Source organism: Leptonychotes weddellii, chromosome 1 (assembly GCF_054177405.1).
Source record: "Leptonychotes weddellii isolate Sample4059 chromosome 1, ASM5417740v2, whole genome shotgun sequence".
NCBI classification, from domain to species: domain Eukaryota; kingdom Metazoa; phylum Chordata; class Mammalia; order Carnivora; family Phocidae; genus Leptonychotes; species Leptonychotes weddellii.
Genome location: NC_138369.1, coordinates 40,225,807 through 40,242,650, shown reverse-complemented (window position 1 = coordinate 40,242,650; position 16,844 = coordinate 40,225,807). Strand labels below are relative to the sequence as shown.

Sequence of the window (16,844 nt, the reverse complement as noted above, 5' to 3'; positions counted from 1 at the left end):
AAAAAAAAAAAAAAGCCAAGGTCATTACTTGTATAGAAGCTTGAAGTCTATGTTATTAGGTTGCTCAACCACAGGAACAATATACAAACTCAATAGTCAACTGAAAGGTTATAAATCGATACTATACTAAGCATATGTAGTAAAATACCAATTTAGACCAACCACAATCTCTTCCACCAACCAACCAAAACTAGTAACTACAACCAAATCTACCAACAGGAAGACAAACCAAATAGACCAGCAAATTTTTCAGTACATTGCCCCAAACATCCTAGCACATCTATAATGGATTATGGCAAAGGATAGTCTAGGATTTCAACTTCCCTCTCACAATGACAGAACTTTCATCAAGAATCAGAAACTGAGGGGTGCCTGGGTGGCTCAGTGGTTAAGCGTCTGCCTTCGGCTCAGGTCATGATCCCCGGGTCATGGGATCGAGCCCCACGTCAGGCTCCCTGCTCAGCGAGGAGTCTGCTTCTCCCTCTCCCATTCCCCGCTTGTGTTCCCTCTCTCGCTGTGTCTCTGTCAAATAAATAAATAAAATCCTTAAAAAAAAAAATTAAGAAACTGGTCCCTAGTGGCCAGCATACCTCCATCCTGGAACTCAGAAACCTTTCATCCCCCTCTGAAACTGAATCCCTACTCAGTACTTACTTGAGGGCTGAGAGGAGATCCATTTCATTGTCATCTAACTGGAACACATACTCCTGGCCCCAATCCCCAAATATTACATCAACCACACTGGTAATTATCAAGTATGGAACATTTATGCCAGGCATTGTGCTGATTTATCTTACCTCACACCATGAGCCCATGGGACAACTATTCTCGTTCCCAAATCACCAATGAAGAAACTGAAACTTTGAGGGGGTCACAAAGCTCTGACAGATCAAGAATTCAAATTTAGGCATGTCTGACCCAATATACTTAAACAATACCCTACACTGCTTCACTCTACTAAGTCAATAATAATGAGCACCTCCTGAGTCAGGCACAGTTACATTTAGGAGATACAAATAAGAAAGTTTACAATCTGGAAGTGAAGACAGATAAATAGATGATAATAGACCCAAATAAATATAATTTTGAACAAAGTGCTATGAAAAGAGAGCAGAGGGCAATTAACTTTGCCTTAGAGAAGAGTTCAGGCAAGGCTCCATAGATCTGGGATCTAAACAGTATGTGTTAAGACAGTGCCATCTAAGGGAAAAGGAGCACCAGGAGATAATGTATTGTAGACAAAGGAAAATGGCTTGTATCTCTGGTGTCTCATTTTCCATCATTAACACAGTCTAACATGTATTTCACAGCCTGCTTCCTCCTCCTCCCCACAACCATCTTGCTAATTTTCACTGGCAAATTTAAGCCCAACTCCAAAGTCTGCCCCCCCCAAAAAAAACCCCACACATACACTAAAATTTACAAATGTTCCTAGGAAGGATAATATAGAAATATTAAAACAACCAGTAAAGTAGACTTAAATTTGGCAACAAATTGCTAAAGAAAGCTAGAAACGGCTAAGGAACACCACAAGAGGTGATGTCCAATTTCCAAACTAGTCAGTCACAGGACTTAGAAGAGCTGTACTGCATCAAGTGGCAAAGCAAGGTCCTAAAGGATTTGTCTGCAAATAAGGATTCATCATAGCTCACCATTCACGCTGAGTTACAGTTGCATTCCAGACCTACTTGATAAATTTTTTAAAAATCTAAAAAATTTATTTTATTTATAAAATAATATAAATAAATACAAAATATAATATATTTTATAAATATAAATTTATAAAAATTTATATTATTTTATATTTATTTTAGATTTTTTTAACTCTTTAAAAAATTTTTTAAAAAATCAAAACTGTGTCACTTAACCTCTTTTTTCCTTTTATAAGCCAGAGTATCTACTTAACAAGGGGGCTAAAAGAATTACATAATGCTTTGTATGTGAATGCACTTCATAAAATAGTCAACAAAAGATTTTCACTGAATACCCCTACTGTGTTGGAGACAGTAGAAAAAGATTAAGAAATAGGATGTCTAGGAACATTCTTTGTGTTAACTATCCTTAAGAATGACCTAGTATAGGGGCGCCTCAGTGGCTCAGTTGGTTAAGCATCTGACTCTTGATTTCAGCTTGGGTTATGATCTCAGGATTGTAAGATCAAGCCCCGTGTCAGGCTCCGCACTTGGCGTGGAGTCCGCTTGCCCCTCTCCCTCTGCTCCTAAATGAATCTCTTAGCAAATATCGAACAGCCTAACCGGGATAAGGGGACTGAGGATCACACTTTCTTTTCAATTACACAGTAAAATAATCAGTAATGTAACCCTATAAGAGAGAAAAATATTTTGAGTCTAATACCATCCACATGTTTACCCAGCACCTAAGAAAAATCACAACTTAAATCCCAAGAGATCAGATATCCTTTATGTTTAAAGCATAATAAATTACACATACCAACTTTTCTCTTCAGTAGAAAGACAGTATACAAAACTGAACCAGACACTTTCCAGGGATAGAAACATTCCTCTCCAAATTAAATAGTGAAGGCTTGTTCCAAGCCTACAAGAGCCTGAGTCACTTTGAATATACAGCCTTCATTCAGCTGCTTGAAGGGCCTGTGGATTAGGACCTCTTCTGGGCAGTGTGCAATCTGGGCACAGACTCAGGTACACAGGCACCATAAACAAATCAAGATAGCCCAATTGCAGCTCTGGAGGAGTGGAGAACATTCTGTTTACTCTTAAAACTTAGAAAATGTTGGCAAAGTAAGTAATCAGCAGGTTAGGATAACTGACACAAATCACAAGAAAAAGTATTCTACAACATTCTTTTGCAGAGAAACCAGAATTCGATTCTCAACTGCTTCCTAAGTTTCTTACTACTAAGATAAAGACATGAATTGATGAAATTTTAATTCTCAGTTTTAGTCCCACCGTATCTAACAATAGCATGAATGCACTTCCCAAATATAAATTCCCTTTATTTCATTAATCATATAATACATTTACACTCAACTCATACCTATCTCTTCTAAACTCATTCCCCTCTCCACCCCATATCCACTACTTAATCACACAACCATATCCCCCAACATTCACTCAACTCCTTAAAGTCTTCAACAACAAATCTCCCTTTGCCCTACACATCTGATTCAACCACTAAATTGCACTCATTCTACTTCCATAATAAAGCTATCTTTTTCCACTTCCATAATAAAGCTAACTTTTTCCTTACTCCTTAACTCTCCCCCTCAGTATCTCTCAATCAGATTTTTGTAATGACCTTGTGACCAAGCTCCTTTTCACTGGTCTCTATACTGCTACTAAATTCATCCTTTGGAAAACAGGTCTTATTTCATTTCCCCAAACAAAAATCTTCACTGGCTCCCCATGCATACTGATCTACTTTTCCAGTCTTTTGTTTTTTCCCTCATGCAAGTTACATGTAATGCAACCAAATTTCTTGCCCTCAATTGTGTCCTTGCTATTCCCGCTGTTCCTTCTTGAACATCTTTTCTTCCCTCCATTATACCAGAAGCTGCACAAGGGAAGGAACCATGTCTGCTCCTCATTATATCTATGCCACCTAGAACACTGTTTCTAATACTCACTGAATAAATGAAAACCACTCTACTCTCAAAGTTCACTTCAGAGCGCCTGGGTGGCTCAGTCGGTTAAGTGTCTGCCTTTGGCTCAGGTCATGATCTTGGGATCCTGGGATCAAGTCCCACAACAGGCTCTCTGCTCAGCAGAGTCGCTTCTCCCTCTCACTCTCCCTTTGTGCTCTCTCTCTCAAATAAATAAAATCTTTAAAAAAGTTCACTTCAGTGGCCATTCCCACCAAGGTCCCACTAAAACATCCTTTCTAAAATACCCTCAATGTCTTAGTGAGGTGAGGGTAGCAATTTGTGCCAATCTTAAGGCACATAGTCTACCACAAATAACTTTGTCTGGTACATTTATGAATCATCTATCACAATACCTTGTACACAGTTTAAGTATACATAAAATAGATACACTTTGTTGTTATATTCATTCACTCAATATTTACAGAGCTTATTATATGCAGGGCATAGTGCTTTGCACTGGGATACAGTATTGAAAAAAGGACAAAGCTCTGCCCCTATAGAACCTACATTCATAAAAAAGACAAAGATAATAAGCTAATTTCTTAAGGTAGCAAGTGTGGTGAAAACTTGAACGGAGGTGATACGATCAATCCTAATTTGGGAAGATACATGCAACAGACAGGATGAAAGGAGTATATAAAGGTTAAAACTGGTCAAACTGTTTGGCCCACCTTTAGGCACTCTGAAGAAAATTACAGAAACAAAGTTTTAGGCACAAACATTTCAATCACTTAATAATGGAAAATAATACCTGCAACAAAAATATACATAGGCAGATTAAAGCCTATTAACATCCATTTCATTTAACATTTTTTTAGAAAAGGATAGAGGTTGGTCCCTGGATTGAGGCAGAAGGGGATCAAAAGTTCCATCCTGGGACACCTGGATGGCTCAGTTGGTTAAGCATCTGCCTTCAGCTCAGGTCCTGGGATCGAGCCCCATATCAGGCTCCCTGCTCAGTGGGGAGTCTGCTTCTCCCTCTGCTCCTCCCCATGCTCCTGTATGCTCGCTGGCTCTCTCTCTCAAATGAATAATAAATAAATAAATAAATAAATAAAATTTGAAAATGAATAAAAGTTCCATCTTGAACTAACTGAACTTGAGTTGCCTTTTAGCCATCAAAGTAGGTAAGTCAAATAGACTACATTAGATCACTTAGAATGTACAACATGATCCTGTCACGGTTATCAAGAAAGCATATACTGGACATTACACTAAGTGAAATAAGTCAGAAAGAGAAAAACACCTATATGTGCAATCTTTAAAAAAAAGTAGTACTCACAGAGAACACACTGGTGGCTGCCAGAGGCAGGAGGTACAGGATAGTGGTGAAGGAATCAGGTAAAGGGTGCCAAAAGGTACAACCTTCCAGTTATAAAATAAGTAAGAGGTAATGTACAACACGGTGACCATAATTAATAATACTATACTGTATTATTCCAAAGTTGCTAAGAAGTAAATCTTAGAAGTTCTCATCACAAGATTAAAAAAATTGTAACTATGCATGGTGATGAATGTTAACTAGATTCACTGTGAAGATCATTTTGCAATACATACAAATATGCAATCATGTTATACCTGAAATTAGTATCATATGTTAATTACATCTCAGTAACAAAAAAAGCATATATTTGTGAAAAGATGGGGAGAAAATGGGAAGGATATACAGCTAAATATATTAATAGTCATTAAATCCTAATGGTATTAAAAATGATTTCTTTTTGTTTGCATTATCTATACTCTTTTTTTAAACAATATGGATTATGCGTATTCTTTTTAAGAAACAAAATGTTTTAAGTTTTTAAATTCAGCCACTGAATGAAGAAAATAGTGAGATCAAAATAAAGAAACCAAAAGCCAGGAGTGAAACAGCTAGATTTTGGAGGCCGAAAAAGTGGGTTTCTGCCACTTCCTAGTTTTTCCTCTGATAAGAACTATTTAAATATAATGAATTCCATATATTCGCATTCAAACTTTCTCCATACAAAAGGAGCTGTCAAGGAAAAGTAGATCTAGTGATCACTGTCTAAACCAGACCTTAATCCACCTTCACAGAGGAAACTCTGACAAAAGCTCTCTCTGGTCCAGACTGCATACAGTCTCAAGAGCCCACTTCTCATCTAGGAGGGGATGGGCTACTACAAGCACAGTATACTGCCTGTTGGGGCTTGCAAATTTATGACTGTCAACAGTGATTAAACCTACACTAATCTTGGGGGGCCTGGGTAGCTCAGTCATTAAGCATCTGCCTTCGGCTCAGGTCATGATCCCAGGGTCCTGGGATCAAGCCCCGCATAGGCCTCCCTGCTCAGCGGAAAGTCTGCTTCTCCCCCTCCCGATCCCCCTGGTTGCGTTCCCTCTCTTGCTGTGTCTCTGTCAAATAAATAAAATAAAATCTTTAAAAAAAAAAACCTACACTAATCTTAAATCCTGGTTTAAAAATTAAAATACAAGGGCGCCTGGGTGGCTCAGTTGGTTAAGCAACTGCCTTCGGCTCAGGTCATGATCCTGGAGTCCCAGGATCGAGTCCCGCATCGGGCTCCCTGCTCGGCAGGGAGTCTGCTTCTCCCTCTGACCCTCCTCCCTCTCATGCTCTGTCTCTCATTCTCTCTCTCTCAAATAAATAAAATCTTTAAAAAAAAAAAAAGGGGCTTCCCCTCTTTCCTATAAAAAAAAAACAAAACTAAAATACATGAAAATAGATACCAAAATTATGGTCTTATCCAAATCTAAAATTACAATCTAAGCATACAGGTGCCTTGTACAGGGCACCTAAATTCTAGAGGGCAGGTAGTACTGCGAAGGGCCACTCTTTCCTTCCTGTAGGGATCAGTCTATTTTTCTACCTTTTACCATAAAGTTGCATTCTTAACTGTCATTCTTTTTTCTTTTAAAGATTTTATTTATTTGAGAGAGTGAGAGAGAGAGCACAAGAGGGGGTAGGGTCAGAGGGAGAAGCAGACTCCCTGCTGAGCAGGGAGCCCGATGCAGGACTCGATCCCGGGACTCTGATCCCAGGACTCCTGGATCATGACGTGAGCTGAAGGCAGTCGCTTAACCAACTGAGCCACCCGGGCGCCCCCTTAACTGTCATTCTTAACACTATGCTACACTCTGCATACTGAAATATGAAAACGGAAATGTGAGTTCATAAAGGCATTTTTCTTAATTTTATATTGTGAATATAGTAAGTCTATTTGAAAATATATTTAAGCACCTAGTATGTGCCAGGCACTGTTTCAGGGAATTGGAATGTATCAGTGAACAAAAGCAACAGAAATCCTTGCCCTCAAGGAGAGCACATTACAGTAATCTAGCAGCTAACATTTATGAAGCACTTCCATATTATTTGCCTTGTTTTGAACACTGTTCAAAATGTTTTACAAGTATTAACTCATAACAACTCTATGAGGTAGAAACTACTATTATTCTCATTTTACATGTAAGGAAACAGACACTGAGGAGTTAAATAACTTGCCAAAAATAAGACAAGTCAAAGAAGAGTCAAGATTTGAACCTCAATAGTCTGGCTGTCAGTTCCTAACCTCTATGCCATTCTAATTCATGCAGCCACTTAAACATATTCCAAATAAATTCATTCATACCACATTCATATGCCAACAAATTTAGGCTCAAAGTATATTCTTACAGTAATACTACTTAGGTAGAGCTAAAGTAATTGTTATCAAGTAAACTGATAAAAAGACATTTTTAGGATCATTTTGCCAATCATCATCCAAGTTTTTTTTTTTTTAATAACAAATGATTGTTTTCCTAACCCAGCTTAGAAGGAAAAGCTTCAATTTTCAAGCAGAAATGTCACTACTTCGGTATCTGAAACCTAAAATTATTTTGTCAGTATTACAATTTTTTAAAAGTACAGTATTCTTAGAGATGGTTTTAAAATGAACCCTAAAGCTGTGATTTCTTTAAGGGTAAAAAAAATTTCTTTTTGGAATATGAAATGTTATTCTAGGGGCTCCTGGGTAGCTCAGTCGGTTAAAAGCAGCTGCCTTCAGCTCAGGTCATGATCCCAGGGTCCTGGGATCAAGCCCCGCACCGGGCTCCCTGCTCATCAGAAAGCCTGTTTCTCCCTCTCCCTCTGCCTGCTGCTCTGCCTCCTTGTGCTCTCTGTCAAATAAATAAAATCTTAAAAAAAAAAAAATGTTATTCTAGTGTATAAAACTAGACAAACTATGAAATTGGATCCAAATATAAGACCCAATGTCCAATTTAAGAAAGAGTGTAAAAAATAACACAATAGAATGTAAGCCTTGTGGTGCTGACTCTGAAGAAAGAAATTAACTCAAATTATTCCATTAGAGATTCCAATTTTGGTTTGTCACATACTAGAAAAACTAAATGCCTTAAATTATCATTTAATTTTGACCATTCAGCAAATAGGTTAATATTTTTTTCTTAGTTTTCCTATATGAGCACAAAAGACATGAATCAACTTTTATAATTACAAATGATACTCAAGTTACTAATTTAAAAAATTCATATGCTATAGCCTCAAAAAATGGTCTACATGGCAAACTTTCTTTTCTCTCTCTCTCTCTTTTTTAAAGAGAGACAGGTGGGGGGGTGGAAGGGCAGAGGGGGAGAGAGAGAGAGAATCTTAAGCAGGCTCCACAACCAGCAGAGCCAATCTCATGACCCTGAGATCACGACCTGAGTCAAAATCAAAAGTCAGATGTTTAACCAACTGAGCTATCCAGGCATCCTTACTTGGTAAACTTTCTTAGATTCTGATTTATAAAAGAATATTTTTTAACACGCTTCCCCCCCCCCAAGAAAAGCAGCATCACACTTTAACAGGACAAGATTAGGTAAGCACTGCATGGAAATATGCCAGATTCCTAGAATACAACTCTTAATGCAATCCACCATTAAGTTTAAAACAAATTAGATCCGGATAGCGAAAGGGGATAAGCTGTTATTTATATGACTTGGCTACAAAATTCAATAAAAAAGAAAACTCAAAAAGGAATTATGTTCCCTATAGTCTCAGTCTTAGTAGTTGCTAAAACATAGATACCTCTTTAAACATTGAACACAGAAGCAGAGCAATTACCTAATAGAATAGTTTAAAAATACTGCTGGTTTACTTTACTTATCAACAAAACTAAATATGTTTTGCCCTAAAAATAACAAGGGACAAGTCCTTAGCTGACATCCAACTTTATATGTGAAATCTGTTCAGAGAACATTCTCAGTAAGAGCCCATACTTTACTTTCTGGAAAGCAATTTGGCCATTTGACATGAAATATGTTCCTTTCTTTTGACCCAGTGATGTAACTCTGGAACTCATCCTTAGGAAATGCAGAACACATTGATGTACAATAAACTCTGGAAATTATTCAAATGTCCAATAATGAGGAAATGATCAAATATATTATGGTACAGCCACAAGATATGCCATAACAGAACAAATTATAAAAGCATTAAAATGGTTTTACACACAGAAAAATGCATACACCATAATTAAAACAAACTAGGTATCCTCTCAAAACTTTTTAAAAAGGTGTTTAGATATATTCATTTAAAAAAGACAAAAAGAGGGCGCCTGGGTGGCTCAGTCGGTTAAGCGACTGCCTTCGGCTCAGGTCATGATCCTGGAGTCCCTGGATCGAGTTCCGCGACAGGCTCCCTGCTCGGCGGGGAGTCTGCTTCTCCCTCTGACCCTCCCCCCTCTCATGTGCTCTCTCTCATTCTCTTTCTTTCAAATAAATAAATAAAATCTTAAAAAAAGAAAAAAAACAAATAAATAGGGGCACCTGGGTGGCTCAGTCAGTTAAGTGTCTGCCTTTGGCTCAGGTCGTGATGTCAGGGTCCTGGGATGGAGCCTCCTGTTGGGCTCCTTGCTCAGCAGGTAGTCTGCTTCTCCCTTGGCCTCTGCCTCTCTGGCCCCACCCCAGCTCATCCTCTCTCAAAACAAATAAATAAATGAAATCTTTTAAAAAATAATAATAAAAAAGACAAAAAGGAAATACTTTGAAATGTTGACAGTAGTTAACCTTGGATGGTGAAGATAACAAGGTTTCTTCTATTTTATATCATTCTTTTAAAATTTTTACTAATGACCCTATCTTATTTTGATAATCAGAAAAAAATCTAAAAATAATATTTAAGTAGTTTTTATAGGTACAATGCATTTTCTATCCATGTTCAGTGACCATCCACTTTATCTCTGAGAAGGTTAAAAAGCACTTTACGTTGTGAGATATATTCTAAGTCAGTAATTTAAAATGGATTATTGCACTATAACAACTTCTTAATGAGAACATTTGGCTTTTGATATTCTAAGTCTGCATGGCAAAAATAATGGGAATGGGGATGAGGGTAAAGAACCTTGAAAGAGAAAGAAGCTCCTTGGCACGATGCCTCATGTGCTACAATTCCTAATGTGAAATTGAAGACCACCTCACTAGAAGACTAGTTTCTACAATAAAATTACAAATTTACTAACCTATAGACTTGAGCCACAATATAGTTTCTTTAAAAACTATTTTCCCCATTCTTACTCCAGAGTAATTAAGTAATAAACACTCTGATCAAACCCAGAATTATTTCTGCTTTTTAAAGAAAATAAACATGGCTCAATAACCCAACAATGCCTGTTAGCCAGTTATTTAAATGTCCAAACACAATATAATATTCCACTACTCCTACTTTATACAGATTATCATTCCTTCCCCCAATTCATGCCCTCCAACATATATACAGACACACACATATATACACACATAAAGAGATACACACACACACTCCTCAAATGTTAATCAACATGCTTAAGATGCTTGGGTTTAAAATGTTATCCAGATTCATAACAAGAGTATATTTATGAACAAATATATTTAAAAAAAAAGATTTTTAAAGGATTAAGATCTCCTAATCCACAGCTCTATGATTCTAGTCTCAGCTGGATTTTACAGAGGTAGACCAGAAAAGGAGAAAGGGAACTAACCCTAGGTTTTAATTTTATCTCTACTAGTTAGCAGCCTTAGGAATTTCACTTACTTTTCTGGATCCTCTAGCTACATCTATAAAATGAAAGTAAAATTAGACCACTTAATTAAAGTTTCTACAAACTCTAAAAAAAATGATTCTGGGGCGCCTGGGTGGTTCAGTCGGTTGAGCATCTGACTCTTGGTTTTGTTTGGCTCAGGTCATGATCTCAGGGTCCCAGCCCAGGTGGAGCTCCATGCTAAGCAGGGAGTCTGCTTTAAATTCTCTTCCTTCGCCCCTACCCATGCTAAAGAGCACATGCTCTCTCCCTCCCTCTCCCTAAAATAAATAAATCTTTAAAATAAAAAAATTCTAGATTCAAATCTCTACAACCATTCCAAGTATCTCCTTTTCCTAATACTCAGCAGTAATAAACTTTTCCTTGGATTAACCAATTTGTATCAATATTTCACAAAAATGTAGACAAACTTTCATACTACTCATTTCTAAAACACACTGTTATCTTTAAGAGTTAGCCTATAACACTTTGGTAAATCCTATTAAACATTTCTTATTAATTCCTGCAACCCATGTAAGAGCCTCCGTTAAAAATAAAGATTACTCAACATACATTACACATATAGAGCACATGATTTATTATGCAATAACTGCCAGAATACTTAGCAATGGGCAATATTTCATTCCCTAAAACTAATGAGAAAATTAAAGACTAGAGAGGTTTTTTTTAATGTTCAAAACAAAGAGAACACTTGGTATGTTGAGGGTGTCTATGTAAAAATATTAGATAAAATGAAGTATCATTCCATTTTCAAAACCACAAGAATATGAATTTTAGGAATGAACCTCTCTGTAAATAAAATGCCTAATTTCAGGGCGCCTGGGTGGCTCAGTCATTGGGCATCTGCCTTCGGCTCAGGTCATGATCCCAGGGTTCTGGGATCGAGCCCCGCATTGGGCTCCCTGCTCCACGGGAAGCCTGCTTCTCCCTCTCCCACTCCCCCTGCTTGTGTTCCTGCTCTCGCTATCTCTGTCAAATAAATAAATTCTAAAAAAGAAAAAAAAAATGCCTCATTTCAGAATAAACCAAACCCTATATATAACTAATTCACCTTCACAAACCTTTTGGGTAAGTTAAATGACATTTCTGAAATTTTTCTTAACTTTTAAGGCAGAAGATAAAGCCACAGTTTATGCAAAAAGTTGATTTTTACCAAAAGAAAACTGGCTTCACCTGAAGCTTTTCATACCTGGCAAGTTACTTTCTAAAGTGACACAAAGTACTCAAACCATCTATATTTGAGTCTACAAATCAAACATTTTATACAAAATACAAACAATAGTTAATTTTTTAAAATATAAGGCTAGGGCGCCTGGGTGGCTCAGTTGGTTAAGCGACTGCCTTCGGCTCAGGTCATGATCCCAGGGTCCTGGGATCGAGTCCCGCATCGGGCTCCCGGCTCAGCAGGAAGCCTGCTTCTCCCTCTCCCACTCCCCCTGCTTGTGTTCCTGCTCTCGCTGTCTCTGTCAAATAAATAAATAAAATCTTTAAAAAAAATAAAATAAAATATAAGGCTAAATTTACTATTTTGGAAACATTGTTTTTATCTAAAAGTCTGTAAAAATCACCTTTAATTACTAACCTTTTCCTCACCCTCAACATATTAATAATCACAGGTTAAGTTAGAGTCTGAGATTTTTTTTTTTTAAGATTTTATGGGCGCCTGGGTGGCTCAGTTGGTTAAGCGACTGCCTTCGGCTCAGGTCATGATCCTGGAGTCCCAGGATCGAGTCCCACATCAGGCTCCCTGCTCAGCAGGGAGTCTGCTTCTCCCCCTGACCCTCCCCCCCTCATGCTCTCTCTCTCTCACTCTCTCTCAAATAAATAAATAAAATCTTAAAAAAAAAAAGATTTTGTTTATTTGACAGAGACAGAGACAGCAAGAGCAGGAACACAAGCAAGGGGAGTGGGAAAGGGAGAAGCAGGCTTCCCGCTGAGCAGGGAGCCCAATGTGGGACTCGATCCCAGGACCCTGGGATCATGACCTGAGCCGAAGGCAGACGCTTAATAACTGAGCCACCCAGGCGCCCATAGAGTCTGAGATTTTTTTTAAAAAGGTATGAAATTTACGAGGTCTCTTTTTTACTCAGTATCTTAAAGGCTGTAACAACTACAGTCCAGATTTTTTCTAAGCCAAACCTACCCATATCATTATAATCCAAAACGAATTGTCTAATATAAAAAAAAAAATAGCGGAACCACTAGTTCACTTTGAGTTCAACAGGGTTCCAGAAGCTCTGCTGTTAAAATAATCTAATACAATTTTTTTTTTTTTAAAGATTTTTTATTTATTTTTTTGAGAGAGAGAGAATGAGAGACAGAGAGCGAGGAGGGTCAGAGGGAGAAGCAGACTCCCTGCCGAGCAGGGAGCCCGATGCGGGACTCGATCCCGGGACTCCAGGATCATGACCTGAGCCGAAGGCAGTCGCTTAACCAACTGAGCCACCCAGGCGCCCTACAATTTTTTTTTTTAAATGGGGGGGTACATGATGTTATTGTTACAATCCATAATTCCACTACTGGAGCCCACATTTGGATAAATCAGATTCAGGAAAGGAAACTACCCCAGCTAATTCCCTTCTGAATATTTTCAAAACGCTGTTTCTGCATTAAAGAAGTGTATCCACTACAAATAACAACAGCTACCACTTACCTAGCCCCTTCTATGGGCAGGATGGTGCTAGTGACTTAACATCTGTCATTTCAGTTACTCCCCAGAACAACTCTTCAAGAAACCTATTATTATCTCTAATAGATGAGAAAGCAAGGCCTGAAAGAGGATACAAGGTTAAGTGGCAGAGCCAGATTGGAAACCCACAGTTCCTTGACTTCAAAGTTCTTGCTCACATTAAGCTACACCATCTTTGAAAAACATAATAAGCATGATTTTCATGCTTATGTCTTTAGAAGTTCTTCGAAGATTTACTAAACCTTTTCAGGTTTCCCAAGTATAACTACTCTGCAACAAATATAACAATTAATTGTAGTAATACACCTACATCTACACTATATATTAATTCAGTCTTGTCAAAAGGACAGGGTTAACAAGGAGACTCCAATTCTTATCTCAAGGGAAAACCAGAAAATTTAGTTAACTGAGGTCTGATCTTTTCCGTATCATATAAAAGCTCTAGTACGGGGCACCTGGGTGGCTCAGTCAGTTAAGCGTCTGCCTTCAGCTCAGGTCATGATCCCAGGGTCTTGGGATCGAGGTCCGCATCGGGCTCCCTGCTCAGTGGGGAGTCTGCTTCTCCCTCTCCCCCTCTCCCCTGCTTGTGTTCTCTCTCTCATGCTCTCTCTCAAATAAATAATAAAATATTAAAAATAAATAAGTAAATAAAAACTCTAGTATGGATATTTAGTCCAAAATTTTTTATTAATTTTAGTGCTATCATACACACTTTCCACTCTACTTGCTGCAAAGATAGTCATCTCAAGCCAAAAACAAAAACATATCCCCAAAGCAGCCAAACAAGTACATAAATTTTCTTTTATACTTATATGCAACCTTCCTCAAAGGCAGTCTGGATCTCTGCTAATCTTTTTCTTCAAGTCTTACTCACTCTGCTGCTCCATTACTGCAGGACTAAGAGTCACATGTTACATATTTAATCCCACAAGGGAGCTGTTTGAATCATTCCTGTAACCAAACCAGTTGGGCAACTAGACTAGTAAATAAGGATTTCAACCATCATCTAAAAGATGAAGAACTGCTGCCATCTCTCTTTAGCATAGTTCTAAAGCTTGTCCCTGACAAGTACAAGCACCTATCAGCTAAAAGTGAATCACATCAACTCCTGGCCTCTAAATTAAGATTGAAGAGAATCTTTCTCTCTTATTCCTTCCCCAACTAACCACCCAAGCAAAATTTAATAATCATCCTTCCACTCAATCACTGCTGAATAAACACCACATCGTATACAGGTTCCCAGGGCAATTTCCCTCCTAGACACCCATTTCCTGGGCCTGAAATAAACTATGCTCCTGCCCAGTCTCTTCCCTTCCCTCCCTTGCAAGTAAGAAACACCCTCATAAAAGATCCACCCCTCCTTTTTCAAGGAAGTTGAGTGACTACAGATCCATCTTTTCCGACTTACCGGCTCTGGAAAAACAGAAACCCGTAACTGCCTGGCTAAATAAACACTACAGACTACAGTGGACTGGATTGGTTGGAGGGGTTTCTCCCCAGTTTCTACCAGCGAGCCCAACAGCAATGAACTTGATCTCCGCCCCTAGGGGAACGACTGAAAACCAGTAACTAAATTACAGGGAACAAGCTGCCCACGGAATTCAGGAAGGAGCCCACACGGGTCTCCTGCTTTCCTCACGATGGGGCTCTCCGTCCCGAGTGGCTACTTGAGGGACACTCTGGAGTCTCACGCTTTCTCACGGGACTGACAGCTCGCCAAATCCCACCCTTCGGGGAAGTGACAGGCTGAAGTTAAGCCTGCAGGTGCCCCCACAGAGCAAACCCGAAGGAAACCCAATCCTTAAAAACGAGACAAGGCCAATGTTACCCCTTCCAAGCCCCGGCCGCGCTGAGGACCTAGCCTTTTGTAGAAGGTGACTGAATAGAATTAACTCTTCGGCTGCCGATCTCAACGCTACCCCTCAGGCACCAACACGCGGGAACTCCGAACCCCGGCCCCCGCGGAGGTGACAGGAACGGCTTGCCTCCTCCCCTCGTCCCACTCCCATTAGCCCCATCGCGCTGAGGGCAGCCCCAGCCCGGGGCCTTCGGGCAAGCGCCGGGCCGGACTCGCGGGCTGCGGCGCCCCGGGAGGGTGAGCGGGCGGCACTCACCGCGATGACATTGACGAAGGTGGTCTTGCCCGAGTACTGCAGCCCCACCAGCGTCAGCTCCATCTCCTCCTTCCAGAAGAGCGAGCGAAACCAGTCCAGCAGGCGGGAGATGAGCGCCAGCATGATGGCGGCCGGGAGGGAGAACGGACGGGCGGGCGGGAGGACAGCAGCAGCGACGGCTCCCACACGAGCGTGCCTCAGCCCGGACCCCTCAACGGCTCCTCGGGGCCGCGGCGCACCACTGGCGGACACGGGCGGGCGGCGGCGGCCGAAGCCAGGAAGCCGAGCGGGTCATATGACTCGCCCTGCCCCACACGCTCGTCCCCGCGCCACCGTCGGCGTCCACGGCAAGAGCGACGTGGGCTGTCCGGCCAGGCGCGTCTACCGCCTGCAGCGCCACCTGCTGGAGCCTCCCTGCAGCACCGCGTACCCGGGAGCTGCCCTTGGGCTCCCTACCATCCCTCCCTCGCTCATTTACCTTGGTTAACTCATCATTCTTTCTGCAGTTGTTTATTGACAGTCGGCTGTATGCAGAAAGTCTTCAAGACTCTGGGAGATTCAGTATGGAATAAAGATGGGAAGCCACAAGTGTTTATCAAGAGGGAAATGATTAAAAAAACTGTAGTGTGGCCCCAAAAGGGAATATTATGCAGTTATAAAAACAAATGAGGAAATTCTCTGTGAACTGATAATGGAATGATGTCCAGGAAATGTTTTCAAGGACTGTAAATGCAAAGTATGTGCATATATACAAGTATGTATTGTATTTGCATAAAGAAATCCTGGAAGACCAATAAAAAGGGAGGATAGAAGAAACTGGATGGCCAGAGACAGGAATGGGAATGAGATTTCTCTAGGTATCTTTTTGTATCATTTTGACTTTCAATCATGGAAATGAGTTGCCTGTTCAAAAGTTTAACTTGATTAAAAAATAAATTTAAATATCTGCAAGGCTTTCATACTAAAAAAAAAAGTCCTTGCCCTCATGGAGCTTACATTCTAGTGAGGAGACATATAATATAATAAATAAATATAAGATATAATGCCATGTAGTACCAAGCATTATAAAGAAAACTGAACAAGAGAAGGACACAAGAGTAGCAGTGTTCTAGTTAGGATCAGAGTAGACCTCTCAGAGGAGGTAGCCCTGGATGGGAAGACCTGGAGGAAGTGAGAAAGAGAGCCAGGCACAGATCTGATGGGAGCACATTCCAGGCAGAAGGAAAAACAAAGACCCTGAAGGGGGAAGGAGCATGACTGAAAAACAATCAGCATGGCTAGCTCGTTAATAGGCAGGGAGTAGAAAGAGATGTGGATGGAGAAAGAGGCAGGGACTAGAGGAAATAGGACATGGTGTCCTTAGTTCAGATTTTATTCTTGGTGAG

The 16,844-nt window shown here is 39.9% G+C and overlaps 1 protein-coding gene across 1 annotated transcript in view; it reads right to left on the bottom strand.

The window, feature by feature from the left end:
- The window catches only part of ARL8B (ARF like GTPase 8B), a 46,436-nt gene extending 30,675 nt beyond the window's left edge, over positions 1 to 15,761 (bottom strand). Inside the window, exon 1 of the mRNA XM_006745861.3 lies at positions 15,460 to 15,761. Within this exon, the coding sequence (XP_006745924.1) occupies positions 15,460 to 15,582 (123 nt within the window). The 5' untranslated portion in view covers positions 15,583 to 15,761. The remainder of the gene's footprint in view (positions 1 to 15,459) is intronic.
- Positions 15,762 to 16,844: the final 1,083 nt, after the last annotated feature.